Source organism: Leuciscus leuciscus (assembly GCF_965113295.1).
Source record: "Leuciscus leuciscus genome assembly, chromosome: 16".
Lineage (NCBI taxonomy): Eukaryota > Metazoa > Chordata > Actinopteri > Cypriniformes > Leuciscidae > Leuciscus > Leuciscus leuciscus.
This window is the reverse complement of record NC_138740.1, coordinates 1,730,001-1,751,150: the sequence shown is the minus strand read 5'-3', so window position 1 is coordinate 1,751,150 and position 21,150 is coordinate 1,730,001. Positions and strand designations below refer to the sequence as shown.

The 21,150-nt window shown below is 39.2% G+C and overlaps 1 protein-coding gene and 1 long non-coding RNA gene across 3 annotated transcripts in view; one reads left to right on the top strand and one right to left on the bottom strand.

The window, feature by feature from the left end:
* fstl4 (follistatin-like 4) overlaps positions 1–21,150 on the bottom strand; it is a 268,104-nt gene that overhangs the window by 43,951 nt on the left and 203,003 nt on the right. For both annotated transcript variants that reach the window (XM_082141263.1, XM_082141264.1), the window contains exon 7: positions 5,194–5,360. In XM_082141263.1, coding sequence (XP_081997389.1) covers positions 5,194–5,360 — 167 coding nt within the window. The remainder of the gene's footprint in view (positions 1–5,193; positions 5,361–21,150) is intronic.
* Positions 1–21,150, top strand: part of LOC309478004 — a 244,168-nt gene that overhangs the window by 96,006 nt on the left and 127,012 nt on the right. The gene's annotated exons all lie outside the window — the stretch shown is intronic.

Genomic DNA, 21,150 nt, shown 5'->3' with positions numbered 1-21,150 from the left:
TAGGAGGTCGTCACTAATCCAGCGAGATGGATGATCAGCTCCTGGAAAAACACCACTTTCCCTCTCAAGTGCTAAAGTTTGAGGATGAAGAGGGCAGGAGTGACTCTCGTCCAAGGGCACGGATGCTGTGCAAACCCAACGACAAAAACTAATTACTTTTTTTATTAAATATAGATTATGTGACTGATAATACTTCACCTCTGCCGTAAGGCCGATATTACTCTGCATACGGAGGAGTCGTGGCGGTTTCCATCACGGTGTTGCCTGCCACTTTCTCATGAAATGTAATTAAGAGTTTGTCATTCAAATGTATAAATCAATTGTCAGATAATGTCTTGTGATGAGGATTAACCGAAATAACAGCACCAAAACTACAGTTAATAAAGCCCTAATTAAAATGATTGGAAAACACTTGGGAAATGTTAGCTGCCATTAGATTTAGAAGCAGAGACGAGTGTTCGTCACACAACTGTGCCAATTTATCTCTACAGCGGTAAAGGGGTGAACTGGAGGAACTGTGTGATACTGTTTAAACGAATAAAACATTAGATAAGCTTTTTATTGGCAATTTCCTCTACTAAATGTTTCTGGAGCGGCTGAGGTGCATTATCACGCTCCTCCTCACTTCCGACCACACGACAGACTGAGGCTGGATTGAGGTCGCGACACTGCCTCGGCCTTTATAACAGGTAGAGCTTCTTCTGTGTGAACTCTCAGCAGTTCATTTACTCCCGGGTCACTGTTGTGTTGCTGAGCTTTACATCACACAGCATCGCCTGGAAAACATCCTCACTGCTTCATGTGGAATGCTGTGTGTATTTCAGAAACTAGTTGTTAAATATATGGCATACACAGTATATATTTTCTATACATATATGATGTCTGGAAGGGATGTGTATATATATATATATATATATATATATATATATATATATATGCACAGTACAGGCCAAAAGTTTGGACACATTACTATTTTTAATGTTTTTGAAAGAAGTTTCTTCTGCTCATCAAGCCTGCATTTATTTGATCAAAAATACAGAAATTGTTTTTAATATTGTGACATATTATTACAATTTAAAATAATTGGTTTTCAATTTATTATACTTTAAATGATCATTTATTTCTGTGATGCAAAGCTGAATTTTCAGGATCATTTTCAGGATCAACTACAGGACGTAGTTAGGTTTAGGGAAAAATCTACCACACACCTTCAACATTTCTCACATTATTACAGTTTATTCGCTATAGTTTAGAGAATGGTAATAAAATATGACAAGAACAAGATATTTGACTGGTTTTGTCCGTCCTTCTGTTAGACTGTCTCACACATGAATTATGTTGAATATCTGTCAGCTGTTAAAGGTGAACTAAGTAACTTTTTTTACCTTAACTGAACAGCTTCGGAGTCATTGGAATGGTTATATTACTTATTTCGGGTTGAATGGTGGTCGTTTCGCACCCCCCTGGTGCCCGTGAGTGGAAAATACGCACTTGCAACTTTGAGCCGGCGGGCCGCCAGCCGCCGCGTCAGGAAGTCTCGCGTGATATCAGGTCTCGCGATGTAAACAATTGCTTTACGGCCAAAAGAAATCTGCTAAAATGCTGTCATTATTGCGCTCCCTCACGCTGTCCGAACCCGAATGAAGAAGACGTTTTAAAGAATGTCCCGTCTGCTTTGATGTCGTTGATCTATAGCCTCTGGTGTCTGAGAATCACCAACGAGTTTTTACAACAGTGTTGTCAAATATCTATTCCGAAGCTGTGGGGGGAGCTCTAGAGAGAAACCTGCCAGCAAAAAGCGAGAATACAGCGAAGAAGTCCCGAAGCTACTGAGTGCTGCTTTAAATTTAACTACACAATTAGATAATACCAGTTTAGCTCAACCAATCACCAAGCAATGCTTCATTGTGTTCAGTCTGTGTGTAAAAAGAGCATTAGCAATTAAAGACAAAACACTTCAGCAAAACATGATCAGCTCAAAGTGTCCCAATCAGTTTTTGTACCAAATGTTTATACACTTTACTGGTGTTCACTGTATGAAAATTTTTTGGGTATTACTTACATAAATGTATTATAGTGTCAAAACTATATAAAAATTATATTTGGTGTAATTTTTGGTTTGACTGTCTTTAGTTTCCCAGTTTAACGGAAAGAACACAATGGTCTTCTTCCGCAGCGTCCCGACTCTCACTCTTCACTCTTCACCGGCGCTCGCTCTCATTGACCCGCGCGTCGTCGTTGACTGGGTCAGTGTTGCAGCGTTCAGCAAACACTTCATTAACATGCAATTAGAGTATTGTAATGAGTGAGCGCAGAAACACAACCCCATGCTGTCAGGAACGCAGGTGAGCTAAACACAAGCGGGACACAGCTCATTAAACACTACCCGTTCCCACCCCGGGCATGTCTGCGTCTCAAAACCTGCAGTCCTTTGAAATCAGCACGACTCCTGAGAACTTATTTACAATTACATTATGATAAAATGAAGTGGAGGAAACACAAATGTGTTTAGTAATTGCAAACGGAAAGTGTGCCTCAGAATGCAGAGCTTGTGTCCTGATAATGAACATTAACATTTGTAATTTGTTTTGGCATGAGCTTCAATTCTCTAACATACTGATTAATTGGTGAAAATCAATGCAACCGGCCCCCGACTGAGCCTCGTGCTCTGGATGATTATCAGATATGCAGCAGCTGCCCAATTAACAGGAGGATGAAATCATTTCACATCAGGAGAGAAACTCGGCATGGTTTCTCACCTTGAGAAGGTGTTCTCAGAACCACAACATTCCCTTTTAATCCAAAATACGGTAAAAATACGCCATTGCACGAAGGACGCGTATAACCAAGTTATGCTGTTGTAAAAAGTGCTACAGGTGAGCTTCACTGCACATCAAGCGTAAGACATTATAAAGGGTTTCCAGAAAGGATCAGGGCCGGGTTTCCCGATAACGTTGTCTCTTAGCGCACTACGAAGACTCGTAAGGTATACCATTACTAGGCGTGTTCCCCGAACTATACCTTAGAAAGCTGCTTAAGATATCCCTTCTTACTTGTGCCGTTACCCGGTGCTGTCCGTGAAGGTGCTGAATCTGCTGATATCGATGACTCGAGAATCAGTTATTCTCTCATGCAGGGGCTGGTTCACTGTTATATGCTAGAAAGTGGTGTTCTTTATAAAAGAAGCACTTCAGAAATAGTGGAAATTACATTTATTAAGACTATTGGATATTATAAAATATAATCCAAACTATAATAGCCTATAATAGCATAGCCTACATATTTAAAAATTGTATCATATATTGCTGCCATAATAACCATTTCAAAATGTTTACGTGCTTTCTTCTCTTTCCCATTTTTGTTCGCTGAGGTGGAGCTGCGATGAAATATTGTTCTTGTAAATACTTTCCAGCATTTCAGTAATAAAAGTGTACATCTTACGTACGGTGCTTGGCAGTGATCAAAAAGGATTAAAACAGTGAATTTTGAATCTCTTCTTGTAAACTCAGAGATGTGGATTCAGACGGCAATTAAATCAACACACGACCTGTTTGTCAAAAACAGTAGGTAGGCCTACTAATTTGGCCAGGGATTTTTACGCGGGTTGGGTGAGAAAAAACACTGATATTATGGATTCGGACGGCACTAAAATCACAGACTTACCCCTGTAAATGTTTAAAATACCGGACGAGCCCATGAGAAACAATTAGCATCCGAATAGGACTTAACTGACAGTAGCCTATGCTTTCACTGGCCTTTAAAAGCGCTCTTTAATTAAATTAATAATATAATATATAATAATAATATAATTAAAATTCTAACAACAATCAGTGTAATTGACAATTTTATTATTTGCATGAAAACACTTGAGTTAGCCTAAATGAACTGTCTGTGTGTATTAAAACTTCAGAATTATTTTCATATAGACCTGCACCAGTGATAAAGGTAAAGCTAAGAGCGGTCCAGACCAACCTTCCGAAAGTGTGACTTACAGAAGATGTACTTAGCGTACGGACGTGTCGGGAATCGTGCCATAACGTTAAGAGAGAGGTTAAGGAATAGGTTAAGAACTACTTAGCGATAAGAACGTTTTGGGGAACCGGGCCCTGGTCAATATTTCATGCAAGGGGGTTCGGAAAGATGTCATCGTGTTTTGTGGTTTTGAGTTCAATTACACAAACGTGTATTTCTCAAGCAGTGACTATTCATGTCGAATGTTTGTGAATTTAGTCTGCCACACCATCATATTTCAGCATGCATTTAGATAAGAGTCAACAACACAGCATAACAAAAGACAGTTTTAACTGAAAGGGTATTTTTTTATGACTACATGCACTCTCATAATGCGATTATAGTGTGATTTAGGTAATTGTCAGGGTTCTGGTTCATGGGACGAACGCTCTCCCGTCCACGTGAGTTGTTTTGTGTGTGGAGCGCAGTGTTCGGATGCCGGCACTACGGTCTAGTTTGGTTGCATCTTGAGTCCTTTACCCAAAATCTGACAGGTAATATTGTGATTAATCTTAACCTGATTTTAATAACAACAAAAAGGCATGTAAACACTTTAATGGTGTCTATTCCACTTTGACTAAAGTGCGCAAGTGCATTTTAGGGCTGCTGAAGAAACCTTGTCAAGTTAATGTTGACAACGTTGCATGACATGAATATAATGCGGTATATTGATGGTCAGAAGCATTGAAATGTAGACATTTTTAGGAGCGTCACCAGAAAAATGACTGAGGCTGTGGATACTGGAGGACAAAACAGTGTGCGCTAGAAGAGCTTGACCAGTAACACACCACCTATATGTGAGTCCATCATCTGTGCTGTGCACTAGGGTATATGAGAATAAAATAACCATGATTATTAGCGAATAATCAGAATGGTGAAATCTTACTGAGATTAAGCCTTTACTCTGATTATTGGACATAATCAGATTATTGGTGCACATGTAAACGTACTGTAGTCAGCTTTTAAATGTTGTTTTATACCACTATTTAGCTCATCACTGTTTAACTCTTTACATTTAGCTTTAAATAACCTATAATATGATATTTATTAGAATGTTCCAATTGTGATGTGACTCTTTTAAAGCGCTATTGGGGCATGTTGTCACAGGAGAGTTCTTAATGAACTGCATTTATTCTTGGACAATAATGGGGATGTTCAACAGTTTGATACGGAAGCACTCACATTGATATCCTCTAGATCCAGGAAGTTGAGGATGATGCCGTTCCTCTTCCAGATGATGGGTGGTCTCAGGGTGCCCTGGATGGCACAGGACAGCACAGCGCTCAGGCCGACGGTCACCGTTGTGACGCTCAGACGCTTCTCATCCGCTAGACTGAGCTGAACCACCTCTGCAAGACACAAGGACATCATTACCATCATTACCATCCACAATGACAAAAAGTGATTTTCTTCAATTGGTCATTCATTTATTAGTTTGTCTAAAAGCAAATAACACTCCACATAGAAAAACTAAATAAAAGAAACAATTTTGTTTTAAATAGTATTTTGGCTTGATGTGCAGAACACATACTGGCTTTATATTATATTATATTTAGTGCTCTCAAAGTTAGCGCGTTAATAACGCGTTAACGCAAAATCATATTAACGGCAGCATTTTTTTTAACGCACGATTAACGCAGCGCGTATTTTCTGTTTGACCCATGGCCCAACCCCTAGTTGGAGAAATGGAGATACACAGTGTTGCCAACTTAGCGACATTGCAGAACCCTTTAGCGATTTTTTTCCCTTCAAAAAAGCGCCAAAACCTTATTTAGTTTCTGAGAATCACCGGTACTGCTCTCCCAGCACTCTCTCTCTCTCTCTCTCTCTCTCTCTCTCTCTCTGCATCTCACGCTGCAGAGAGGAGCAGCGCTTTAATTCAGTTAAACAGATATTATGTTGCTTCTCTAATTTGACATGCAAGTATAGCCGAAATCACAGCACAGATATTGTCTTTATCTTATGTGTATTTGATGTCATCAGACGACGGCTCGATTATCAGGATTTTTGTGCAGATTAACATCTTGGAAGGGAGAGCTGGTTATGTCTTAATGGGTCGCGTTTCGGTCACTATTTCATATTCATTCCGTTGTTTGACAACAGAAACAGTAAAATATACCAATGAAATCAGTTTTATTGAGAATTTAGCTTCATCAAAATGGGCACAGAGAGAGACAAACTAATGTAATAATAAATAATAAATGTACATTTAGCATTTTCAGAAGAGCTGCCCTGTCATGCACAAATCTAAACATGTTTGTGTTAGTAAATTGCTCAGTGCAAAGAAAGAGAAGTAATGGGAACCTGGCATTTCTTTGTTCTTTCCTCATGTGTCTAATAGACATGAACAAGTTCTTTGAAAAACATCTATGACCTTTGAAACATGTCTCGTCTTCATGCTCTATGTCAGTGGTTCTCAAACTTTTTCGGTAATTCCCCACTTTGGACAAGCCCCACCTGCCCCCATCGCCCCAACATGCTAAAGAAATAAAATGTTCAAATTTATTGAATTAACAAGTAGTATCAGTATAGTAACAAGTTATATCTAAATACAAACTAACTATCTACATCAAATAACAGCAAGTTCAAAAATAAATCAAATAAAAGTGCAGCTGTGTCAAAGCTTGTATCAAGTTCAAAAATAGAAAAGAAATAAAAGTGCCACTTTGCAATCTGTTAAAAAAGAAAAGAAGATAAATCCATTTGGCAAGACATGGGTCTATTTATCCCTGCATTAGTGGCTGCAATGAGCCTGTTTTGCATTGCACAATTTATTTATTGCCCACACTAGCCTGCTACCCATCGGGGCGAAACATAGATATAGCTACACATATATTTATGGGCGCGAAAGTTTGTTCCACTAATACTAATATGCCAACGTCACGTCAATCATTATTTTGGAGGTGGGGAGGGGAATTCCTGTAATACTTGGTGTCGCCCCCGGGGGTGATCGGTCTAGTAAGCGGCAACACACAGCTATAAGGACGGTTTGCTCTCACACGCGCTCCATTTATAGTCACACACACACACACACACACACATGCGCGCGCAGTCACTCTCTAGTCTAGTGCGCGATTCCGGGAGATTGGATCTCATTTGTGGGCGTCAAGGAGCCACTATCAATATGAGGGAGACTCCCGGAACTTCCGGGACAGTTGGGATGTCTGGATAAAGATATAAAGGCATAAAAAGGAAAAAAAAAATTATACATTATAGAAAATATCATGCTTATTTTCAAAAGACAATTAAACATTGACTATTTTAACTGAAATTTAAGGTACAGTATGAATCAAACTATAAATATAATTTATAATATAATAACATTTGATACACACATTTTTTATACAAATTTACATTTGGTCCAGTAGTGGAGTTAGCTTATGCATTTACATTATGGGGCACTTTTTTATTAGGGCCCGAGCACCGATGGTGTGAGGACCCTCTTGGAATTGCTCTGTTTATTATTATTATTCTTCTCCGCATTTAATTGCATTTTTGAGGGCCTAAACATGCTCGAAAACTCACAAAACTTTGCACACGCGTCAGAACTGGCGAAAATTTACATCTGATATAGGTTTCAGAATTGGACGGGGCAAAATGGCTCGATAGCGCCACCTATAAAAGTTCAACGGAGTGCGCCTCCCGCAACGTTCCACGTACGTGCACGAAATTCGGTACATACATGTAATCACCTAATACCTACAAAAAAGTCTCTTGGAGCATAGCCCTAAACACAACAGGAAGTCAGCCATTTTGAACTTCCTCTCAGATTTTTGTGCAGTTTTTGCCATTTTCATGCCTCGTACTTTAACGAACTCCTCCTACAGTTTTAATCTGATCATCTTCAAATTTGGTGAGTGTAATCTTAAGGCCTTTGCGACGTTAAATTGCGAAGATCTTGAGTTTTCGTCGAAGGGCGGGTCCTCGGCGGCCTGACAAATTTCGATGTTTCGCCATGAAACAGGAAGTTGCTGTAACTCAGGCATGGAATGTCCAATCTGCCCCGAACTTCACACGTTTGATAAGCGTTCTGTCCTGAACACATGACCATGCTCATATTCAGTTATAGTCATAGCGCCACCTGCTGGCAACAGGAAGTGACATGTTTAACACTGTTATGGACTCCTAATAACATATAAAAAAGTGCCAGCAAGTGCTAAACATGCTAACAACATACTAGAAGCATGCTAAAACATGCTAGCAAACTCTTAGCTAAGTGCTAAAGCATGCTATTTTTGCAATTAAATAGGAATTTGCTGTAACTCAGGCATGGAATGTCCAATCTGCCCCAAACTTCACACTTTTGATAATCGTTCTGTCCTGAACACATCTACATGAGAATATTCAGTTATAGTAATAGCGCCACCTACTGGTAACAGGAAGTGTCATGTTTAACACGTTGATGCCATTCTAGCAACATGTTAAAAATGCCATTGACTTCTAAACATGCTAGAAACATGTTAAAACATGCTAGCAATACTTAGCTAAGTGCTAAAGCATGCTAATTCAATGAAACAGGATGTTGTTGTTACTCAAGAAGGCAATGTCCAATCTGCGCCAAACTTCACACTTTTGATAAGCGTTCTGTCCTGGACACATGACCATGCTCATATTCAGTTACAGTCATAGCGCCACCTGCTGGCAACAGGAAGTGACATGTTAAACACTGTTGTGGACTCCTAATAACATATAAAAAAGTTCCAGCATGTGCTAAACATGCTAACAACATACTAGAAACATGTTAAAACATGCTAGCAAACACTTAGCTTAGTGCTTAAGCATGCTAATACTGCAATTAAATAGGAATTTGCTGAAACACAGGCACGGAATGTCCAGTCTGCCCCAAACTTCACACGTTTGATAAGAGTCATGGCCTGAACACATCTACATGAGAATATTCAGTTATAGTAATAGCGCCACCTACTGGTAACAGGAAGTGTCATGTTTAACACGTTGATGCCGTTCTAGCAACATGTTAAAAATGCCATTGACTTCTAAACATGCTAGAAACATGTTAAAACATGCTAGCAAAACTTAGCTAAGTGCTAAAGCATGTTAATTCAATGAAACAGGATGTTGTTGTTACTCAAGAAGGCAATGTCCAATCTGCGCCAAACTTCACTCTTTTGATAAGCGTTCTGTCCTGAACACATGACCATGCTCATATTCAGTTACAGTCATAGCGCCACCTGCTGGCAACAGGAAGTGACATGTTAAACACTGTTGTGGACTCCTAATAACATATAAAAAAGTTCCAGCATGTGCTAAACATGCTAACAACATACTAGAAACATGTTAAAAAATGCTAGCAAACACTTAGCTTAGTGCTAAAGCATGCTAATACTGCAATTAAATAGGAATTTGCTGTAACACAGGCACGGAATGTCCAGTCTGCCCCAAACTTCACACGTTTGATAAGAGTCATGGCCTGAACACATCTACATGAGAATATTCAGTTATAGTAATAGTGCCACCTACTGGTAACAGGAAGTGTCATGTTTAACACGTTGATGCCGTTCTAGCAACATGTTAAAAATACCATTGACTTCTAAACATGCTAGAAACATGTTAAAACATGCTAGCAATACTAAGCTAAGTGCTAAAGCATGCTAATATAATGAAACAGGATGTTGTTGTTACTCAAGAAGGCAATGTCCAATCTGCGCCAAACTTCACACTTTTGATAAGCGTTCTGTCTTGAACACATGACAATGCTCATATTCAGTTACAGTCAATGCGCCACCTGCTGGCAACAGGAAGTGACATGTTAAACACTGTTGTGGACTCCTAATAACATATAAAAAAAAATGCCAGTAGGTGCTTAACATCCTACCAACATACTAGAAACATGCTAAAACATACTAGTAAACACTATAAGTACTAAACCATACTATTACTACAATTAAATATGAATTTGCTGTAACTCAAACATACAATATCCAATCTGCCCCAAACTTCACATACTTGATAAAAGTCCTGCACTGAACACATCTACAAAGCAATATTCAGATATATAACCCCACCTACTGCCAACAGAAACTGAACTGGTTAACACAGTAATGCAGTACTAACCACATACCTATTGTGTACTAAGCATGCTAAAAACATACTAAACATGCTAGCAACTACTATATACTGTATACCTCCTTAAATGCACATTGCCCAACCATGCTCTGTCTTCCTAAAGCCAACGAGTGACGATGGCACGGGTGCGAGGGCCCTTTCATCGCTGCTTGTTATTATTATTATTCTTCTCCGCATTTAATTGCATTTTTGAGGGCCTAAACATGCTCGAAAACTCACAAAACTTTGCACACGCGTCAGAACTGGCGAAAATTTACATCTGATAAAGGTTTCAGAATTGGACGGGGCAAAATGGCTCGATAGCGCCACCTATAAAAGTTCAACGGAGTGCGCCTCCCGCAACGTTCCACGTACGTGCACGAAATTCGGTACATACATGTAATCACCTAATACCTACAAAAAAGTCTCTTGGAGCATAGCCCTAAACACAACAGGAAGTCAGCCATTTTGAACTTCCTCTCAGATTTTTGTGCAGTTTTTGCCATTTTCAGGCCTCGTACTTTAACGAACTCCTCCTACAGTTTTAATCTGATCATCTTCAAATTTGGTGAGTATAATCTTAAGGCCTTTGCGACGTTAAATTGCGAAGATCTTGAGTTTTCGTCGAAGGGCGGGTCCTCGGCGGCCTGACAAATTTCGATGTTTCGCCATGAAACAGGAAGTTGCTGTAACTCAGGCATGGAATGTCCAATCTGCCCCAAACTTCACACGTTTGATAAGCATTCTGTCCTGAACACATGACCATGCTCATATTCATTTATAGTCATAGCGCCACCTGCTGGCAACAGGAAGTGACATGTTTAACACTGTTGTGGACTCCTAATAACATATAAAAAAGTGCCAGCAAGTGCTAAACATGCTAACAACATACTAGAAACATGCTAAAACATGCTAGCAAACACTTAGCTAAGTGTTAAAGCATGCTATTACTGCAATTGAATAGGAATTTGCTGTAACTCAGGCATGGAATGTCCAATCTGCCCCAAACTTCACACGTTTGATAAGAATCATGGCCTGAACACATGTCCATGCTCAAATTCAGTTATTGTAATAGCGCCACCTACTGGCAACAGGAAGTGACATGTTTAACACGTTGATGCTGTTCTAGCAACATGTTAAAAATGCCATTGAGTTCTAAAAATGCTAGAAACATGTTAAAACATGCTAGCAATACTTAGCTAAGTGCTAAAGCATGCTAATTCAATGAAACAGGATGTTGTTGTTACTCAAGAAGGCAATGTCCAATCTGCGCCAAACTTCACACTTTTGATAAGCGTTCTGTCCTGAACACATGACCATGCTCATATTCAGTTACATTTATAGCGCCACCTGCTGGCAACAGGAAGTGACATGTTAAACACTGTTGTGGACTCCTGATAACATATAAAAAAGTGCCAGCAAGTGCTAAACATGCTAACAACATACTAGAAGCTAAAACATGCTAGCAAACACTTAACTAAGTGCTAAAGCATGCTATTACTGCAATTAAATAGGAATTTGCTGTAACTCAGGCACGGAATGTCCAATCTGCCCCAAACTTCACACGTTTGATAAGAGTCAAGGCCTGAACACATCTACATGATAATATTCAGTTATAGTAATAGCGCCACCTAGTGTTTAACACGTTAATGCCGTTCTAGCAACATGTTAAAAATGCCATTGACTTATAAACATGCTAGAAACATGTTAAAACATGCTAGCAATACTTAGCTAAGTGCTAAAGCATGCTAATTCAATGAAACAGGATGTTGTTGTTACTCAAGAAGGCAATGTCCAATCTGCGCCAAACTTCACACTTTTGATAAGCGTTTTGTCCTGAACTCATGACCATGCACATATTCAGTTACAGTCATAGCGCCACCTGCTGGCAACAGGAAGTGGCATGTTTAACCCTGTTGTGAACTCCTGATAACATATAAAAAAGTGCCAGCAAGTGCTAAACATGCTAACAACATACTAGAAACATGCTAAAACATGCTAGCAAACACTTAGCTAAGTGCTAAAGCTCGCTATTACTGCAATTAAATAGGAATTGGCTGTAACTCAGGCACGGAATGTCCAATCTGCCCGAAACTTCACACGTTTGATAAGAGTCATGGCCTGAACACATCTACATGAGAATATTCAGTTATAGTAATAGCGCCACCTACTGGTAACAGGAAGTGTCATGTTTAACACGTTGATGCCGTTCTAGCAACATGTTAAAAATGCCATTGTCTTATAAACATGCTAGAAACATGTTAAAACATGCTAGCAATACTTAGCTAAGTGCTAAAGCATGCTAATTCAATGAAACAGGATGTTGTCGTTACTCAAGAAGGCAATGTCCAATCTGCGCCAAACTTCACACTTTTGATAAGCGTTTTGTCCTGAACTCATGACCATGCACATATTCAGTTACAGTCATAGCGCCACCTGCTGGCAACAGGAAGTGGCATGTTTAACCCTGTTGTGAACTCCTGATAACATATAAAAAAGTGCCAGCAAGTGCTAAACATGCTAACAACATACTAGAAACATGCTAAAACATGCTAGCAAACACTTAGCTAAGTGCTAAAGCATGCTATTACTGCAATTAAATAGGAATTTGCTGTAACTCAAGCATACAATGTCCAATCTGCCCCAAACTTCACACGTTTAATAAAAGTCCTGCACTGAACACATCTACATAGCGATATTCAGATATAGACATAGCCCCACCTACTGGCAACAAAAACTGACATGGTTAAAACAGTAATGCAGAACTAACCACATAACTATTGTGTACTAAGCATGCTAGAAACATACTAAACATGCTAGCAACTACTATACCTCCTTAAATGCACATTGCCCAACCATGCTCTGTCTTCCTAAAGCCACCGAGTGACGATGGCACGGGTGCGAGGGCCCTTTCATCGCTGCTTGCAGCTTTAATTATATTTTATTATTGTATTCATATTTCTGATTGTTAAACAACTCAAAAACTTGTTTGTATCTGCCTTTGATATATATATATATATATATATATATATATATATATATATATATATATATATATATATATATATTTATTTGGATGTTAAAATACTTTCTTGTCATGTTTCACTTTAATATTCAGAGTGATAATTAGTAAAGCATTCATTGGTTAATTTCCTGCAAAGTGTAACACTGTGTCTCTAATTGATTGGCTTGTTTAAAGGGGTGGTATAATGCCCTTTTCACAAGATGTAAAATAAGTCTCTGATGTCCCCAGAGTGTGTGTGTGAAGTTTTAGCTCAAAATACCCCACAGATATTTTTATATAGTATGTAAAAGTTGTCACTTTTTGAGGGTGAACAAAAACGCACCGTTTTTGTGTCTGTTCCTTTAAATGCAAATGAGCTGCTGCTCCCGGCACGGGGGGCGGAGCTTCAACAGCTTGCACTCACACACACATGCACTGAAAATTTCAAAAACTTTTAGCCTTTTATGTTCAAACCGGAGTCAGACAATGATGGAGAGACTCAAGAAGAAGTGACAACATGTAGAAGCAACAGGACATTTCTGAACGGTTAGTTGATGAGTTTATGAAGCTGATGTGTGGTTATCTTCTAGTCATTGATTAGCATATTCTGTCTTGATAATCTATAAAGCGTGTTCAGGGGGCGGGGTTTATGTAAATGTTAGGGTTGGTGATGTCACTAACCCGGGAGGAATGTGGTGTAGTCTCTACCAGCCGTTTGTTGTAGTCCTTAAAAAGTGATTTAAATATCTCCCTTTGCTTTGGACTTTGAGCGTCGTAACTTTGCAGATGTTGTTTATGCTCAAACAGCAACATTACACACTAACTAAAGTAAAAAAAAAAAAAAAATCATAATCAACCACCCCTTTAATCATGACTCAACCAATGGTGTCAATCTGGGGGCAGGACTTTCAGTTTGGCTGACAATTGCGGGCTGTGGTTGTGTTCAGGAACCTGCCATTATTTGTTCAATTCAGTTTGTTGATGTTAGAGAGACAGGAATGATTTAAGCTTCAAGCATATGCTCTTTAGAAAGGAAATGCCACTTTAAAAGGATTTTTGGTGGCAATATTGTTTTCCATGACAATGATTTGTGGATGATATTTAAAAAATTTGAATCCACAAACATTTGACGGACAGTTGTGTGTGCAAACAAGAACAGCCCAGACAAGGCAAATGTCTCCGTCCGACCCCGGGTCAACAGTAGTGTGGGGTTCTGGGGTGTGTTTCTGGTAAAACGCTGTAACTCGCTGCTTCACTATCACAGTACGATGCATCGTTGAAGAAATCCACTTGCTAGTCACGACTGTTTCCCGAAACCATATTGGTCATTCAACCACGTTGGTTAATGATGTCACACAGGTGGAGGACTAATAACTACTTTTAATGAATCAGTTTGAGATCGAATTAGTCCTAGATGTTTTGGCCCAGATCGAGATCTGTCGTTACACACACACACACAACTCTGCGATGATGTTTGCGAATGTTCGTTAGAACGATGGTTTCGGGAAACACAGACTCGTTGAGCTGCTGATAACGACAGAACTTGTTGGGACCATAGTTGGCTAACGATGCTTTTGGGAAACTCACCCCAGATCAGTCATATCACCTCTACATTGGTGTTGGTGTTAGTTTGATGGAACAGTCTAAACACAGCAAGCTGATGCTCCAGTGCTTCAGAAAAACATCTGAATGCTGGTGTCCATCTGCATTCTGCTCTCCGGAACAAACGTGCAGTTTGAGTGGTTTCCTGACAGATGCAGGTGGGTGTAATTCTTTCAAATGAGAAGAGGTAATTTGGGTAATGTGAAGAAGAGCACTGTGGAGCTGAACACATTGATTTGCCCAGGTTAGAGGGAACACCTGAGAGCGAGAGGAACGTCCCAAACCCGCGTTACACACGTCACGTCCTCCACTGAAGCTAATACAGCATTCGCTTCACTAACAATCAGTCATGATGCACTGTGTGATCCAGACCACTGACTCTTTCAATGTTTGCTCTGCTATAACTAGAAGCTTGTTTCCGCCACAGGATAAAAAATAAAAAGGTAATTGCGACATTTTTTCTCACAATAGCGAGTTTCTTCTTCATCTCGCACTTCTGACTTTTCTGAGTTACATGATATAAAGTCGCAATTGCAAAGCATAAAGTCAGAATTGAGTGATATAGTCGCATAGGGATGCGCGGTATACCGGTACTGCAAAAATACCGGTATATATTATATTTCAAACGGTACAATATCATAATTTTGCTCAATTCGGTATTTGATGCGCTGCTGTTTCGAAGTTCACCGCTAGGCGGCAGTGCGCTACCCAAACTGACGCGGGTCACGCAAAACCGGCAAACGTGACAACGGAGGAACACGATGGATCAAACAGATGAAGCTCATTCTACACATACTGTCTATGATTCTACACGCCCGAAATTAATAAATAAAGAGAGCAGTAGGAGTGAAATATAGCATTACTTTGCTTACAAAAGTAATGAGAAAGGTGAAGCAACAGACCTCAATGCACCACTCTACAAACGCTGCTTTAAATTAGCCACGGGAGGCAACACAGTCTGGCTAAGCACTTGTCACTTGCTCATCCTGACTTGTTCAAAGAGTTCAGAGATCGACAGGTGAGCATCATTCAACTGATTTAATTTAGACTTCTATTCACAACACTGATCAGCGCACATACATAAGAGCTTATCAATTAAATATGATACGGTAAACACGAAAGCTCAAATGTGCTTGCATGACACGCTAGAACCAATGAAGTTTAGGTCTCATAATTTTTGCACATTCAAACAATCATATATTAATTGAATTTGAATGAATAAAGAGATTAGTAATATTCATTTTAGTATTAGTGCTAGTAAAATTGCTAGTGTGGCGACCCCTAGGAATCAGCCGAGAGAGAAAGAGTAATAGTAGTAATATGGATATTACTAATATGAATGTTAGAATAACACTTTACAATTAAGCTACATTTGTCAACATTCATTAGGTAACCTGACCTAACAGTATTATAACATGTATTAATCTAGATCAATCAGTAATTATTATTTAAATATACTAATACATGTTTAGCATGTTAACATTAGCCTACTTTATGCAATGCATTAAACTAATATGAACCCAAACAGTACTCAAACCAAGATGAATAAATGCTATAAATGTTGATAATTCTCTGTTGACAGCTAATGGTTAACATGTCATTTCATTATTCTATTATTATTCTATATTAATTTATTATTATAGATATTAACCTATTTTAATTGTATCATTTCAGGTTTTTTCTTTTCTTTCCAAAATCAAAATTTAACCTAGGCTACTGTATGTTCCCTGACTGTTTTTTTTTTATTTATTTTTAATTTTTTACATTTTGATACTTTTTGTTTGCATATTCGGTACTGCAGAGTTTCAAGCAGTGTTTTTTAATAAAATAGTTTCAATTCACTTAAATTTTGAGGCCGGTTATTTGTCACCTGTGGTATCGATTTAGTATCGATACCGAGGTATTAGGTTCTGGTATCGTACCAAAACCAAAATTGTGGTATCGAGCCATCCCTATAGTCGCAATTGTGTTATAAACTCACTTGCAATTTTGACTTTTCTGACTTTATAACACACAATTCTGAGAAATAAAGTCTGAATTGCAAGTGAGTTTATAACACAATTGTAACACAACTCGCAATTGTGAGATAAAAAGTCGCAATTATCTTTTAAAATGTTTTATTCTGTGGCGGAAACTGTGGTGGAAAGCAACTTGAACTGATCTTGACACTTGACCACATGACACTTTTTGAATAACTAAAATGTGGTATGAAAAAAATAAATAAATAAAAAGAGTGACAGTGAGTTAAAGGGTTAAACGTGGCCTTAGAATAGCATATCGTCAGAGGAATTTTTCCAAAAGCAAAGACAACTGCGCACAAGTTCTTCTCAGCCCTCAAACTCCATAAACCCCAAAACAACTTCACATTTTACAGAAAATACAAAACCTAGCGTCTCCCTTTCATGATTTAGCAGATGCTCATCGCTTTACTTCTCATTTTTTTAGCCTCCAGCAACAAAATAACTTTCCATTTTCCAGGCTCCATGTTGAGTTTCCCAGCAGAAGAGGCCCGGTTTAAGATTGTTTACCAGTCTCTCCTCTCTGTCTCTCTCTCTCTCTCACACACACACACACACACACACACACACACACACACACACACACACACACACACACACACACACACACACACACACACACACACACGCATGACTCCCCCTGGATAAGGCTGACATGACATTATCTCTGCAATGACTCTTTGTGTTCCTCTCGCCCCAAAATAGCTCCTCCTCACAAATAATCGACTTTCTCGGGATTTGCAAACTATTGATCCATCAGGGCTGAGTGTTATTGCACCAGCCGAAGGCAAGGCCGCTCATTTCCCACCGAAATGAAGGATTCCTGCAGGGTTTGTTTTTTAGATGAATACTGAACACAAGTCAGAGAGGAAACATGCATCAACGGCCTGAGTGTCTTTATATACGACATTATAGCAGAAGAAAGGGACTTCTATGAACAGCTCTACAGTGAGATAAAGGGCCCTATTATCACGATCTCATGGTCTAAAGCTAAGGCTCAAGTGCACTTAAAGCGTGTCTGAATCCACTTTTACTAGTTTAACGACGGGAAAAATGGTCGGCGCTCCCGGCGCATGGTCTAAAAGGCTTGTCTCTATTCTCATTATGAGTAATGGGTGTGTTTTGGGCGTGACGTGCAATAAACCAATCAGAGTCTCAACTCACATTCCCTTTAAAAGCCAGTTGCGCTCGTGTCATGGCAGATTCACTGTTTACAATGGAGGAAATACTGAACGCTTCTATAGCGAGGAAACGGATCTGCTCGTGTGCAAGGTTAAAGCTGTGTGTGTGTGTGTGTGTGTGTGTGTGTGTGTGTGTGTGTGTGTGATAGAGGTTAAAGCTCAGACCATCTACGGGACAAGCCGGTTTCACCATATCTTTATGTACACAATATTAATCTTTTACATTGTAATCCTTTTATTTTTTATATTTGGCTAGTTCGTGTGCAGGTGCGCATCCCTATGTGTGTAATAAGCAGTGTGTGTGTGTAATAAGCAGTGTGTGTGTGTGTGTGTGTGTGTGTGTGTAATAAGCAGAGTGTGTGTAATAAGCAGAGTGTGTGTAATAAGCAGAGTGTGTGTGTGTAATAAGCAGAGTGTGTGTAATAAGCAGAGTGTGTGTAATAAGCAGAGTGTGTGTGTAATAAGCAGTGTGTGTGTGTAATAAGCAGAGTGTGTGTAATAAGCAGAGTGTGTGTAATAAGCAGTGTGTGTGTGTAATAAGCAGAGTGTGTGTAATAAGCAGAGTGTGTGTAATAAGCAGAGTGTGTGTGTAATAAGCAGAGTGTGTGTAATAAGCAGAGTGTGTGTGTAATAAGCAGAGTGTGTGTAATAAGCAGAGTGTGTGTAATAAGCAGAGTGTGTGTAATAAGCAGAGAGTGTGTGTAATAAGCAGAGTGTGTGTAATAAGCAGAGTGTGTGTGTAATAAGTAGAGTGTGTGTAATAAGCAGAGTGTGTGTAATAAGCAGAGTGTGTGTGTAATAAGCAGAGTGTGTGTAATAAGCAGAGTGTGTGTGTAATAAGCAGAGTGTGTGTGTAATAAGCAGAGTGTGTGTGTAATAAGCAGAGTGTGTGTAATAAGCACAGTGTGTGTAATAAGCAGAGTGTGTGTAATAAGCAGAGTGTGTGTAATAAGCAGAGTGTGTGTAATAAGCAGAGTGTGTGTGTAATAAGCAGAGTGTGTGTAATAAGCAGAGTGTGTAAGCAGAGTGTGTGTAATAAGCAAGCAGAGTGTGTGTAATAAGCAGTGTGTGTGTGTAATAAGCAGAGTGTGTGTAATAAGCAGAGTGTGTGTAATAAGCAGAGTGTGTGTAATAAGCAGAGTGTGTGTAATAAGCAGAGTGTGTGTAATAAGCAGAGTGTGTGTGTAATAAGCAGAGTGTGTGTGTGTAATAAGCACAGTGTGTGTAATAAGCAGAGTGTGTGTAATAAGCAGAGTGTGTGTAATAAGCAGAGTGTGTGTAATAAGCAGAGTGTGTGTGTAATAAGCAGAGTGTGTGTAATAAGCAGTGTGTGTGTAATAAGCAGAGTGTGTGTGTGTAATAAGCACAGTGTGTGTAATAAGCAGAGTGTGTGTGTAATAAGCACAGTGTGTGTAATAAGCACAGTGTGTGTAATAAGCAGAGTGTGTGTAATAAGCAGAGTGTGTGTGTAATAAGCACAGTGTGTGTAATAAGCACAGTGTGTGTAATAAGCAGTGTGTGTGTAATAAGCAGAGTGTGTGTGTAATAAGCACAGTGTGTGTAATAAGCAGAGTGTGTGTAATAAGCAGAGTGTGTGTGTAATAAGCACAGTGTGTGTAATAAGCACAGTGTGTGTAATAAGCAGTGTGTGTGTAATAAGCAGAGTGTGTGTAATAAGCAGAGTGTGTGTAATAAGCAGAGTGTGTGTGTAATAAGCAGAGTGTGTGTGTGTAATAAGCACAGTGTGTGTAATAAGCAGAGTGTGTGTAATAAGCAGTGTGTGTGTGTAATAAGCAGTGTGTGTGTGTGTGTGTGTGTGTGTAATAAGCAGAGTGTGTGTAATAAGCAGAGTGTGTGTAATAAGCAGAGTGTGTGTGTGTAATAAGCAGAGTGTGTGTAATAAGCAGAGTGTGTGTAATAAGCAGAGTGTGTGTGTAATAAGCAGTGTGTGTGTGTAATAAGCAGAGTGTGTGTAATAAGCAGAGTGTGTGTAATAAGCAGTGTGTGTGTGTAATAAGCAGAGTGTGTGTAATAAGCAGAGTGTGTGTAATAAGCAGAGTGTGTGTGTAATAAGCAGAGTGTGTGTAATAAGCAGAGTGTGTGTAATAAGCAGAGAGTGTGTGTAATAAGCAGAGTGTGTGTAATAAGCAGAGTGTGTGTGTAATAAGCAGAGTGTGTGTAATAAGCAGAGTGTGTGTAATAAGCAGAGTGTGTGTGTAATAAGCAGAGTGTGTGTAATAAGCAGAGTGTGTGTGTAATAAGCAGAGTGTGTGTGTAATAAGCAGAGTGTGTGTGTAATAAGCAGAGTGTGTGTAATAAGCACAGTGTGTGTAATAAGCAGAGTGTGTGTAATAAGCAGAGTGTGTGTAATAAGCAGAGTGTGTGTGTAATAAGCAGAGTGTGTGTAATAAGCAGAGTGTGTAAGCAGAGTGTGTGTAATAAGCAAGCAGAGTGTGTGTAATAAGCAGTGTGTGTGTGTAATAAGCAGAGTGTGTGTAATAAGCAGAGTGTGTGTAATAAGCAGAGTGTGTGTAATAAGCAGAGTGTGTGTAATAAGCAGAGTGTGTGTAATAAGCAGAGTGTGTGTGTAATAAGCAGAGTGTGTGTGTGTAATAAGCACAGTGTGTGTAATAAGCAGAGTGTGTGTAATAAGCAGAGTGTGTGTAATAAGCAGAGTGTGTGTAATAAGCAGAGTGTGTGTGTAATAAGCAGAGTGTGTGTAATAAGCAGAGTGTGTGTGTAATAAGCACAGTGTGTGTAATAAGCAGAGTGTGTGTGTAATAAGCAGAGTGTGTGTGTAATAAGCACAGTGTGTGTAATAAGCAGAGTGTGTGTAATAAGCAGAGTGTGTGTGTAATAAGCACAGTGTGTGTAATAAGCACAGTGTGTGTAATAAGCAGTGTGTGTGTAATAAGCAGAGTGTGTGTGTAATAAGCACAGTGTGTGTAATAAGCAGAGTGTGTGTAATAAGCAGAGTGTGTGTGTAATAAGCACAGTGTGTGTAATAAGCACAGTGTGTGTAATAAGCAGTGTGTGTGTAATAAGCAGAGTGTGTGTAATAAGCAGAGTGTGTGTAATAAGCAGAGTGTGTGTAATAAGCAGTGTGTAATAAGCAGAGTGTGTGTAATAAGCACAGTGTGTGTAATAAGCAGAGTGTGTGTAATAAGCAGAGTGTGTGTAATAAGCAGAGTGTGTGTGTGTGTAATAAGCAGAGTGTGTGTGTGTAATAAGCAGAGTGTGTGTGTAATAAGCAGAGTGTGTGTGTAATAAG